At 43.5% G+C, this 12,617-nt stretch overlaps 1 protein-coding gene across 1 annotated transcript in view; it reads right to left on the bottom strand.

Annotated features, from left to right (window-relative positions):
- The window catches only part of COG2 (component of oligomeric golgi complex 2), a 41,829-nt gene extending 30,136 nt beyond the window's left edge, over positions 1–11,693 (bottom strand). The window contains exons 1-3 of the mRNA XM_060107661.1: positions 11,506–11,693; positions 2,977–3,138; positions 1,783–1,848 (exon numbers count right to left, since the gene is read on the bottom strand). Coding sequence (XP_059963644.1) covers positions 1,783–1,848; positions 2,977–3,138; positions 11,506–11,577 — 300 coding nt within the window. The 5' untranslated portion in view covers positions 11,578–11,693. The remainder of the gene's footprint in view (positions 1–1,782; positions 1,849–2,976; positions 3,139–11,505) is intronic.
- Between the last annotated feature and the right edge of the window lie 924 nt (positions 11,694–12,617).

The raw sequence follows: 12,617 nt of genomic DNA, 5'->3' as shown, positions 1-12,617 counted from the left end.
GAGGCATGCACCCGGGCGCACTGCAGGCTTCATTTTTCAGAGAAGTAGAAATAAACAGGGAGGGGTTGATTTAGGAGGACTTTAGATTCTACACACTTTAGGGAACTAGAGAATCCCGAAGCACTGATATTTCCTGATGAAATGCTGTTTGGGGGATGGTAGGAATCAAGAAGTAAGGAACAGAATGGCCAGGAAAAGGCAGAGGTCATAGGTGGAGAAACATGTCCAGAAGCTAATAAATTAAGCCAAGTATGAAGAATTGAGGCCAAAATGAAGGTAATGGAAACAATCAGAATAAACTAGATAAATCACAAAAATTTTATAGAAAGGTGAATTCATTCATTCAATAAACATTATGAAATGTCTATTAAATGTCAGCTACTGTGGTAGCCAGTGAGGCTACAATGATGAATTAGACAGAAACAGTCTTATCCCTCAATGATCGCAGAATCTCAGAATAGTGTCATGAGTTGAGGTCAAAAAGGCAGGTGAGGTCTGTGGCTGGTGAGGTGAAAGGTGGCTATAAAGACAGCTGCAGAGTAAGGGAGGGGACGTGGTACTGGCAGGTGGCAGGGCAGGACTAGAGCCCGGAGGCGTGAGAGCAGCCCAGGAAGTTCAAGGCACAGGTCAGCAGAGCGGAGAGAGCACAGGGGGAAGAGTGGGAGGTTAACACAGGCTGAGGCTCAGGAGACGTCAGCCACAGGACTGGGAGGTGAGGGGGAGCACCAAGAAGGAGGCAGGAGAGCCATGCAGAAGCTGCTGTGCAACCCAGAGGGGACCACAAAACCCCTTTCCTTCCATTCTAAGGAAAAGCACTGTAATGAGTTTTTGTAAAATTCAAAGACATACACTTTCAAACACATCTGCTAGTTCAAGGCACAGATCAAGACCTATCTCTTTTATGAAGTCTTTCCCGCCTACCCCTCCTCGGGCCTTCTCAGCTCTGACACTCCCATTATCCTGCATTTCCTTCAGTTCTATCCAGGCAGGGCCTCTTTACCTGCGTTACCTACTGAGAGCCTCGCACGTGCCAGGCGCTGTCTCGGGGGCAAGGTGCATGAGGCCACTTGGTCTGGCGTGGTCCAGTGGTGACACACACAGGAAGTGATGGTGCAGTGCATCACAACTAAGGGACGATGGAGGTCAGGGTGCCCAGCGCAGACGAGCGGGTGAGGGGAGGGCAGGCCACACGGTCCCCTGTCAGAGGTGATGCCAAAACTCCCCCCGCACTGTTCATCCAGATGGGGTCCCTGTCCTCAGGGCTTACAGGCAGACAGTCCCATTCCCACGGGAGAGACTTTCTCCCAGAAACTAGGCGTCACATGATATTTATATTATCCTTCAGTTACATACAGGGGTTAAACAGCTTTTGTAGACTGGTCCAGGAACCTAACCACATGTAAAACACTGTCTGGGAAAACACTTGTAAAATTACAAATTTTAAACCATAAGTCAGCCAGTTCTAAGTTGGAGACCACTTACAGATGGGGGAGGTCGTATTAACAAGTTAAATTTTGAAATACCCTTCTTTTCCTCCCTGACATTTAAAGGTGTCTACTCTTTGACGATCTGTCGTCTTCAAACCAAACACGTGTTTAGGCTGTAACATCACATGCAAAAAGTAGAGAATCATTTTCACCAGTTTTGAAGGGGAGTACTATAATCACGGACCATTAAACAACCACCACAACAACCTAACACATTAAAGGAGTTCTTGGAGAAGGCAAACGAGCGTAACGTGCTTTATATATATAGACTGTTTACCGGCACCTGGGGACTTACCAGAACCTCTTCCCGTAACTGTCCCAAAGGCACAGAAAGCTGGCTGAGGGCTCTGTCCATGCCAACCTAAAGGCAAAATCATGCAGGCACAAGCACGTCAGTCAGGAGTGACAGTGAAGCTTCTGTTTAACGAGCAAAGCAGTACTAGACTTAGGTTATTCTTTCCGTACAATCACATATTGCTAATAACTAGATAAATAACAGAAGTGTTATCTTACCACAAATATTGCTTACAGAATGTGAAAAAATCTGTTGATATACATGAAACTATGCAAATAGGGAAAGTCATAAGAAATCAAAGATTCCTCGTGTACAACTTGCCTCTGGATGAAACTTTAAATGAATTAAAAAAAACTTTAACAGGAAAAATAGCTATCTCTGCACTTATGCTGTTCAGCCAGCTGATGTGAAAGTCTGATGAGCTATATCTCTCCTAAGCATTATTACAGACTTTGAGAAAAATCCAAATTAAATAGAATGGAAATAAAATTTTCAGGGTTTCTAATCCTACTGGAACATCTATCTTACTGGTGTACTTCCCAAAAGCAAACATGGCTTGTTATTCTTAATACTTCCTGAAATTCCCATGGAGATGGTGACTTTCTATACTTCTTTGGATAAACAGATTTAACCACAAAATAAGGTATGAACAAGAAGACTTTTCCAAGTATTAAAACTCAAGCATTTCTAAACAACTTCTCCAAGTAACTGATGTGCTTCTCACAAACCATTCCTACATTTTTATAAAACCAGGCCACCTAAAGATTAATATCGGCCAATGTTTCCTCAACCTATGTCTGGCTAGCACAGTACCTGAAAGTAAATTAAGCATTTCCTTAAGAATAGTTGGTATCTGCTCTAGCAAATTAGTCTAAACCAATGAGATTTCATGGTAATCACTTAGCAACTAACAAAAACAACCACTCTTGAGATTGTTATCCTTTACTTTTCACTACTTCTTAATAAGTTATTCAAAAAATAATCAAACTAAACTCAAAACAAAAAATGTGTATCAAGAAAGTTTAGTTCTTTTATTAATAAGATTAGTAATCTCTCCAAGTTTCTGGGGGAAAAATCAACTAAAAGGTTTCTAAAAACACTCAGCACTTTTAAGAATAAACATGAGTGAGAAAGAAAGTGTGTAGTATGTGTGTAAATACACTGACTGGTAGGGACTCTGGATTTAAAGTTTACCAGGTTTGTTGACAGGTTGACGAAGTCTGCATAGTCCTTGTTGATGAGCTCGACCATGGCCGTTTTAAGTAGCTTATAGTAGAGCTCCAGGTCATCTCTCAGTGATTCCAGCTGGACCCGCTTCCGACAGTCGGACACAAAGTGATCGACATCGAAGTCTTCCTGAAAATAGAAGCAGAAAAAAGAATTACTGCAACGATATCACATTTTACACATAGAAATAAAAGGAGAGAAAAGAATAAGAGATAAACGCCATTCTACTCATTTGAAAGGCTACACTGCCATTGGGAAAAAGTCCTTTTAAGTACACATGACATAAAGCTGCTTGTGCGCTATCAAGGTGCCAAGAGGGTGGCCCCTGACCAAGAGCATTCTCTCCTGTTGCCTAAATTCTACAAGGGATTTAATTTTTTTTAACTACACACATTAAATAGGCTCCTCACAAAACAGAAATTGCTCCTTTTCCCTTAGTTTTAAAAGTAACAAGTGTTCACTGTGAAACTTTCAACCAACAAAGAAATACAGCCATCCTGCAGCATCCATGGGGGCCTGGTTCCAGGACCCCCTAGGACACCAAAATCTGGGGATGCCCAAGTCCCTAATATAAAATGGTGTAGTATTTGCGTATACTTTAAATCATCTCTAGATTACATAATACCTAATAATATGTAAATGTTATGCAGATAATTGTAAATACAATGTTTATACTATGTATATAGTTGCCAATTCAGCAAATTCAAGTTTTGCGTTTTGAAACTTTCTGGAATTTTTTTTCCCAAATATTTCTGATGCATGGTTGGTCGAATTCACAGATGTGGAACCCGAGGATAACGAGGGTGGACTATAATGACACAAGACAGAGAGTAAAAAAAAAAAAAAATCACCCAGTCTTGATGCTCTACAGATAGGCACTATTAATGTTTTTCTCACTATTTAACATCGTGATTCACATCCTTCCAGAATTTTTTTGACTTCCTCTTTAAAATATAAATTATTTTTTTAATTGAGATACAATTGACATATAACAGTATATGACTTTTAGGTGCACAACATAATGATTCCACATTTGTATCTATTATAAAAGGATCACCGCAGTAAGTCTAGTTAAAATCCATCACACATGGTTTCACATTTCCTTTTCTTGCTATGAGAACTTTTAAGGTTACAAAGTGAAAAAAGCTAATCTGGAAAGGGTATAGCCTATATGATTCCAACTATATGGCATTCTGGAAAAGGCAAAACTATGGATGCAGTAAAAAGATGAGTGGCTGCCTGGGGTTAGAGGGAGAAAAGGATGGACAGGCAGAGCACAGAGGGGTTTTAGGGCTCTTATATATAATACTGTGATTGTAGATACATGTCATTATCCATTTGTCAAAACTCATAGAATGTACAACACCAGGAATGAATCTTAATGTAAATTATGGACTTTGGACGATAATAATTGTACCAACTCTCCACTGCCTAGGATTTGCTGTTGCTGCTTTATTGTAGCTGTTATCATTTAATGACTTTTCTAAACAGACTGAAAAAAAAAAAGATTCACTCCCTTCAACTTTCAAATACACAACACGGCATTATTAACTACAGTCACCATGCTGCACACCACGTGCCCAGGCTTACTTACCTAATTAACTGCAAGTCTGTACCATCTGACCCCCTTTGCCCATTCTGCCCACTCCCCACCGGCTGCCTCTGGTAACCACCCACCTGAACAGTACCTGTGGGTCCATTTTTTCTTGCTTTGCTTTTTAGATCCCACACACAAGTGAGATCATGATCACCTTTTCTCTAACTTATGTCACTGAGCACTAATGCCCTCAAGGTCCATCCATGTTGCTAACACAGAGGGCAAGAGTTCTTTCTTTTTCGTGGCTGAATGACATCCCAGTGTGTGGTGTGTGTATCACAGTTTCTTTATCCATTCATCCATCCATGGACACTTAGGCTGCTACCACGTCTTGACTATTGCAAATAATACTGCAATGAACACTGGGGGCCTACAAGCGTAAACCTCACTGGCTACCAGAGCCAGGTGACCTAGAGGTGTCCCCAGGCAGCAGCTGCAAAAATCAGGGCACCAGACCAAGTATACAAGTTCCTTTCCAGGAGATACTGTTGAGCCCAAGCAAGGCAGAGAGAGAGCAAAGATGGCCCCGCCACCGCCGGCCTACAAGCCCCCAGATGGGGGTTAAATTAGAAGCCTGCCCCTCAGGCCGATGCTTTAAGATGAACAAGCCTCTTTCACAGAAAGTCTGGGCCCTTTTCAGTTGCTGTGTCTGTGTCAGGCCCTGGGGAGGGTAAGTTCATGCTGCCCCTTCAAGAACTGTTTCTCAGGTCACTGTAGCCTCATGGGTCTTCTAGGTGCCAGCTCCATCGACTTTCAAAGCTAGATGTTTTGGGGGCTCATCTCCCAGGTGCAAGTCTTGAAAGTAGGGGTGCCAGGGGTGGGGTCCACACCCTTCACTCCTTGGGGAGCAGCCTGGGATGGGAGATCCCCCCTGACTGTGGGTCACCACACTGGGGGAGGGGTGTATGGTGAGACTGTGTCTCAGCCTCTCCTACCCACTTTGATGTGGGTTTTTTCTTGTTTGCCAGATGTGCAGGAGTTGCTCAGCTAGTTTTGGGGGTTTTTCTCAGAGGAAACTGTTCCATAAGTAGCTGTCGATTTCGTGTGTCCATGCGAGGAGGTGAGTTCAGGATCCTCCTACGTCACCATCTTCAATGAAACCCCAGACCTTTTCCTGTGTTCTCACACACACACACACACACGCACACACAATCTTAATAAACCTTTTCTAAGCTCCTTTTCCCCATATAAAAATATAACTTCAAGGTCTTTTCATAATACATATAAATTTGTACTGACATTTTATATGGATGTTGAGTATTCCACTGAACAGATGTTCAGAATCTTTCAAAACCAATTTCCAAGTACTGGTCTCACAGGTTCGCTATGCCATCTCCCTTTATAACATTCTGATGCCCCTGGTAGGCAGACACGCATACAGCCAGCAGGTTACTGTCTATTGCACCTATGACTCTGCTACTAGCTGAGCTGTTTAGTCATCAAGAATCAGATGTGATGATTCCTTAACTTGTTAAGGTCACTTGTACTTATCAGCAAAATTACAAAATTTTATTGAACATTATATAAACCAACAAAATGTAAGTGCAAGAAGATAACTGTTTTCATGAAAACTATGATGCTCTGCGAAGACCTGATACTGAGAAATTGATAAGACAATTTTACTGAATTATGTATCACAGGACCATGAACCAGGTAGCGCAGCGGGAAGGAGGGTCATACAAATCTGGAAGGGTTCTATACCAGATTCTTTGCAGATGCCTTAGGGTTCTCATCCGACTTAAAGGACAATCTAGAAATCGAATCAGCAGACAAATTTTCAGAGAAAAGAGCTTGGTGCCACATCAATGGAGAATCAATGTACACAAGTATGATTGAAAATAAAACGTTAAGTACTCAAGCACCATCCCTTGAGTACTTTTAAAAACTGACTTTCTTAATTAATCACCCAAACACCTGCTCTGATAGTGTCAGATGAGAGGATTTCTTACCAAACTGTAATTTCACTGCCACCTAGTGAAAAACCATCTGCTTCTTTACCTAGAGCCAGAATTAGCCTAGACATTTTGCTGCTTGAGACGACCTCAGGTAACACCTTACATTCATAGTTACACAGCAATCGCAGCAAGAGCGTGTGGGCAGGCCTCAGCCTGACATCCTGGCCTTGCTATTAACCAGCTGTATGACTGGGCGGAGCACTCTGCTTGCCTCAGGTACATAATCTTTGAAGGTATGAACTTCAGATGGATGAAGTTCAGGTATGAACTTCATGGTGACATTCTAAATCATATAACTCAGCTCTCACAAACAAATGTTATTAGGTAATATTAGTGCTCAACTTGCCATTTATATATTTGTTCTTAGATAAACAAGCATTGGATTGCACAAGACTAAATTACTTAGAACATCTGTGAATACTGGATTAGGCAGCTTTTGCTATGACAGCAAACAACCCCAAACTCAGTGGTATGTTAACAACTGCCACATTTCATTTATCAGAAATAGTTTTACTTTATACTGTAGATTTCCTAAACAGTTAAAAAAGAAAGAACTTAAAACCCATACATTTATAGTCAATTGATTTTTTACAAGGGTGCCAAGACCATTCAATGGGGAAAGAAGAGTCTCTTCAACAACTGATGTTAAGACAAGAATATCTACACGGGAGAGAATGAATTTGGACACCAACCTCACACCATAAATGAAAACTTAACTCAAGATAGATCAAAAGACTTCAACAGAAGAGCTAAAACTATAAAACTCTTAGAAGAAAACAGGTGAAAGTCCGTGTGACCTTCAATTAGGCAGTCGTTTCTCAGATATGACACAAAAAGCATCAAGATAATAGACAAATTGAATGTGATCAAAATAAAAACTTTTATGTGTCAAAAGACACTATTAAAAAAGTGAAAAGACAACCCACTGAATGGGAGAAAATATCTGCAAATCATATATGTGATGAGGGTCTAATATCCAGAATATACAAAAACTCTTACAACTCTACAGTAAAAGACAAATAACCCAATTAAAAAATGAGCGAAGGATCTGAACAGACATTTCTCCAAAGAAGATACACAAATGGCCAAAAAGCGCAGAAGGAAGTAACAACAACTGGAGCATTTGGCTGTAATGTGGATGAGCGTGACAGGACAGACTAGAGGCAGGAGGGTCAAGGGGAAGAGACCAAAGCAAGAGTGTGTTTGAAAGCCAGTGGGGAGAGTGCAAGAGGGCCTGGGCTCCAAGCATGGGTGGAAAGAAGGAAGGAAAACCCCCCTACAAAACAGGCGAGGAGGAGAAAGAGAACGGGCACAAATACAAGAACGAGCCGTGACGGAGGAGTTCCCATTCGAGGGCACTATTTTTTCTATAAAACAGGAAGCGAAGTCATACTATGGGCTAGAAGGGGAAAGCTAGGATTCCAACAGCACCCCTAGGTAAAGGGATCTAATTTATCTTTGTTAGCAGGCCACTTTCTCTCCCTGCTACCAAGATCTTAGGTCCTGTTTCATCTGATAGTTGGCTATCAACGTGCGCTCAAGATTTCTGCAAGGTGACAAAGCTAACGGTATGATGTCACCACCACCTCTGCTCCAAGTGATTCTTCCATCTGCCACTCCTGTCTTTTGATCACCTCCATCTTCCACAAATCTGTCCCCTCGTCTTTCCCATTAGATCTCACAAGGACCACTGAAATAACTTTTTAGTAGCCTCTTTTTTTTTCTGTGTTCAGAAAGGTAGTTTGCTATTTATTAAGAATTTATTACTTTCCCAAAGGTCTGAGACACCACTAAGACACTGAGTTAGGACTGAAACACATGTGCAAGAATGGCCCGTATCAAAATATTAGCTCATCAGTTCAAACCCAGCATAATTTTCCCTTGAGCTAGAACCCGATATTAACCTGAAGTAACCAGTGGCACAGCGCCCTCTAATGCTGCTCCAATGCAACAGACATGCCCATGTAATCTGCTTTAAACGTGACGGCGGCTCATCAAGCACAAGCTGCTCAGTGTAGCACACAAGGCCCAGTCCAACTTGCAACCCTCCCAGCTGCCCTCCTACCTTTCCGGTCGCACTCCTGGCCAGCCTTCCAGCCTCTGTGGACTAGGTCGTTTCTGAGCACACACAGTGGTCTTCCTGTGACCATACTGAACAGCCCAAAGCATATCTTAGGTACCCTCATACTATCCCGTCTAGATTGCTGGGTGACACAAAGCAGGTGATCAATGAGTGACTGTTTATTAAGTGAGCAACTGCTACCACTGTCCTAACAGGCCCTCGTCATGTCTGGCAGACTAATGACACAGTTTCCAACCCAACGACTGGATTTCAAGTAATCTCAACTCTCCTAATGCAAATCGGACATTCCCTAACTTGCCCACAGGGACAAATTACAAAATGTGCTGAATGAGACACAGAGATAGAAATATAACCCCGACAGCAAGCTCTCCACCCACCATTTCTGCCATGGAACTAAAACTTATAAAATGTCTCTCTGAAGGAAACACAAATTGCAAATAACCTTTATCTCCAGGTCTCACCTAGAAAATCAACAACATTTAACACAGGATAGCTGTCCTAGGTATTTTTCTTCTATATGTGAAGTGGTCACATTTATTAGCACTACAAATTGTAGGGCACATTCAGAGGCTTAGGAGCCATGAAAGAATATGGCCATCCCAGCCACCTTCCCAGTCTGCCCTCTCCTTACTGCATGTTCTACTTTAGAACTTATATTTTGAGGTTTCTGCTTTCTGAAGCTGCTCTTGCCAAAGGCATTCTGCCATCTCAGAGCAAGAAACATGGTGGGGCTAGCAAGTCCGAAAGAATGCTGGTACTGAGCCTGAAGGAAGCCTTGAAGAAGGCAAAAGTTGGACAAGTTAAGTTTTCTGTATTTTGAGACTCCTGAAATCAGAAGTCAGAACAAAGCCCCTGATCTCTGCTTGTGCCTTTTCTTCTTCCAGTGAGCCTCTTCTCATCATGGTCTTTCTTTCTACCCTCGCTCCAGGGCAGCTCTCAGCCAGGGGGTGGAACAAAGCGTTCCTGGATCAGCAAGTTCACTCCGCAGTCCCTTTCAGACATCCCTGACAAGTTACGCTCTTCCTTGCTGTGGTTTAGCAGAAACACCACTGTACAAGAACAAGAGTACATTATTCCAGGTCCTAGACAGCCCCGCATACTAAAAATGATATGGCCACACTGGAGAGAATCCAGATGTAAATACTGTTTTTTACCACATTTAAAAAAAATTTTTATTGGAGTATAGTTGACTTACAATGTTGTGTTAGTTTCAGGCGTACAGCAAAGTGATTCAGTTATACATATATCCACTCTTTTTTGGATTCTTTCCCCATATAGTTTATTACAGAATATTGAGTAGAGTTCCCTGTGCTATACACTCTGTCCTTATTAGTTACCTATTTTATACACAGTAGTGGGTATATGTCAATCCCAAACTCCCATCTTATCACTTCCCCGGCACGTTTCCCCTTTGGTAACCGTAAGTATGCTTTTGAGATCTGTGAGTCTGTTTCTGTTTTGTAAGTAAGTTCACTTGTATCATTTTTTTAAATTAGATTCCACATATAAGTGATATCATATGATATTTGTGTTTCTCTGTCTGACTTACTTCACTTAGTATGATAATCTCAAGGTCCATCCATGTTGCTGCAAATGGCATTATTTCGTTCTTTTTTAGGAACAGTATAGAGGTGCCTTAAAAAGCTAAATACAGAACTACTATATGATTCAGCAATCCCACTCCTGGGCACGTATCTGAAGAAAACCATACTTTGAAAAGTTATGTGCACCCCAATGTTCACTGCAGCACTATTTACAATAGCCAGGACATGGAAGCAACCTAAATGTCCATCAACACAGGAATGGATAAAGGTGTGGTACATATATACAATGGAATATTACTCAGCCCTAAAAAAACCAGATATAAATAATTTTAAAAACCAAAGATGTGATCTGAATACAAATATCAAAAAGAGATAGACTGATGAACCTAAAATAAGAAAAAACATAGTATGGCTTAAAGTCATCAAAAAAGAACAGTAAGGGACTTACACTCACTTCCTTAGCGTCTACTGAGCCAAAACGTTTAACTTTTTAACACTGAAAACAGCCACTTAATGGTATCAAAACCCCCAATCCTTAGATATAAAACATAAATATGTTTTTTGGTAGTTTAAGTACAGACCGAGAGGGTTACACCAAATAGGTATGCAAAGTTCCTCCTAGCTCTGATTCAAATCTTGGATATTTTCAAAGCTGTGCCTGATGAACCCTTATTATCCATAAAATGTTTTCGGCTTATATTGCTATTCTGCTTATGTAAGTTTATGTCCTACAATGACCTGCAGACCAACTTCGAGGTCACCTTATAAAGAGAAGTAGGGCAACTTTAGAAAAGGAGAATGGCTTGCTTTGTTGTTTCGCAACAAAATCAGAAGATTCTCATCTTTTAAATATCTCATTCAGAAGCTTTAGGTGAACGTTAAGGAAAAATTTTCGATTTAGTGCCTTTTCCCCCCACCTGATTCCTGGGTATGGACGTGGGTTCAGAGATTTGGTCAATGCATTCGTACTGAGCTTTTAGGTGCAAGGCGCTGGTCAACAAGCCTCTGTCTGGCCAGGGGACTGGCAATCCTACTGCACTACATGCTAACGGGGTCGGGTAATAACAGGGGCTTATTACACTTAGCTCAAAACCACTTGCACACAACTTCAAGGCCTTTTCGCTCACTACGCACGATTTCACAGTGGTGCTTTCTCCAGGCTGCCCCGGCCACACCTGAGGCCAAGAGACTCACTGCGAAGAGCAGCGAAGTCCCGCCGGGGGCCGATCCGGGACAGGAGCGGCCCGAGAAGGCCCCGGAGCGAAAGGAGGGCAGGCCCCCCGCCGCCGGCTCGGGAAGCGGAGCCCCAGCGCGCACCTTCATGAACTCGTCCTTGTCGAAGCAGAGCGTGTCCGGCCCCTTAGGCAGGTTCATCCTACTTTTCTCCATCCCGCCAGCCGCCGCCGCCTCTCAGCGCCGAGACCCGGACGAGGCGAGGAAGCAGGACGCTGCGCGAACGGACTCGGCGGCCGCAGCCACGGTATAGAAGGCGCCGCTTCCGCCGACATGGCAGCGCCCGCCCCGCGGCCAATCAGCGAACGCGCCGCGGGCCGGCCTCCGCCCGCCGCCGCCAAGAGGGGCGCCGGGACGGCCGCCGCCGCTCCCACGCTGCAGGTGCTGCTGCCCCCGTTCGGCGGAGGGCGGCCCTGCAGCTCGGGCCGGCTCCGACCTGGCGGTCCAGGCGGGGCTGAGCGCTAAGAGCACGGATTGGAGGACTCCGGGGTTCCCTCTCGACCCACTGGCAAAAATTGGCCTGTAGCGCCCTTCCAGGGCGGAGGGAACAGCCACGGCCGCAGTCGGGCCTTCGGTTCTCAGGTCCAGGGTTGGGCTCAGATCCAGGTGCGCAGTCTGAGTGCAACTTTGGGTCTTCAAGGTTCTTAAAGGAGCGCCTCATCACCTGCCTAGTCGGGACACAGCCGACAAATACATGTGCATACATATTCATTTTTAATGTAAACCAGGAATGGGCAAGTTTTTGTGTTTGTGGCCAGTATCGGTGCGATTACATCCCCCCCGCCCCATTTCTCAGACTTTCTCCCTCCTCCTGCCCTCGTACATCCCAGTTTTATTTTGACGGTTTCTTTGTGTTTCTCTTTTTCCCATTGTCCCTCCCTCTGGCTGTGAATACCATGATCAAATGATGATGATTCGTTTCTCTTTTTTTCTCCTTGAGACCCTGATAACCCTAACCACGAACCTCAGTAAACACTCTTCACCCTGCCACGTCTTTCCTTCCTGCAGCCCGTGGCCTTTATACACCAGGGTGTAGGCTGCTCCTCCCAAGGCTATTTTCTCCTTGGAGATAACGCTAACCCCTAACAGTCCTTAGAAAGGAGATCAGCTCAGTGCTTCGTGACCACCTAGAGGGATGGGATAAGGAGGGTGGGAGGGAGGCTCCAGAGGGAGGGGATATGGGGATGTGTGTATAC

Source organism: Mesoplodon densirostris, chromosome 1 (genome assembly GCF_025265405.1).
Source record: "Mesoplodon densirostris isolate mMesDen1 chromosome 1, mMesDen1 primary haplotype, whole genome shotgun sequence".
NCBI classification, from domain to species: domain Eukaryota; kingdom Metazoa; phylum Chordata; class Mammalia; order Artiodactyla; family Ziphiidae; genus Mesoplodon; species Mesoplodon densirostris.
This window is presented reverse-complemented; position numbering and strand designations above follow the sequence as displayed.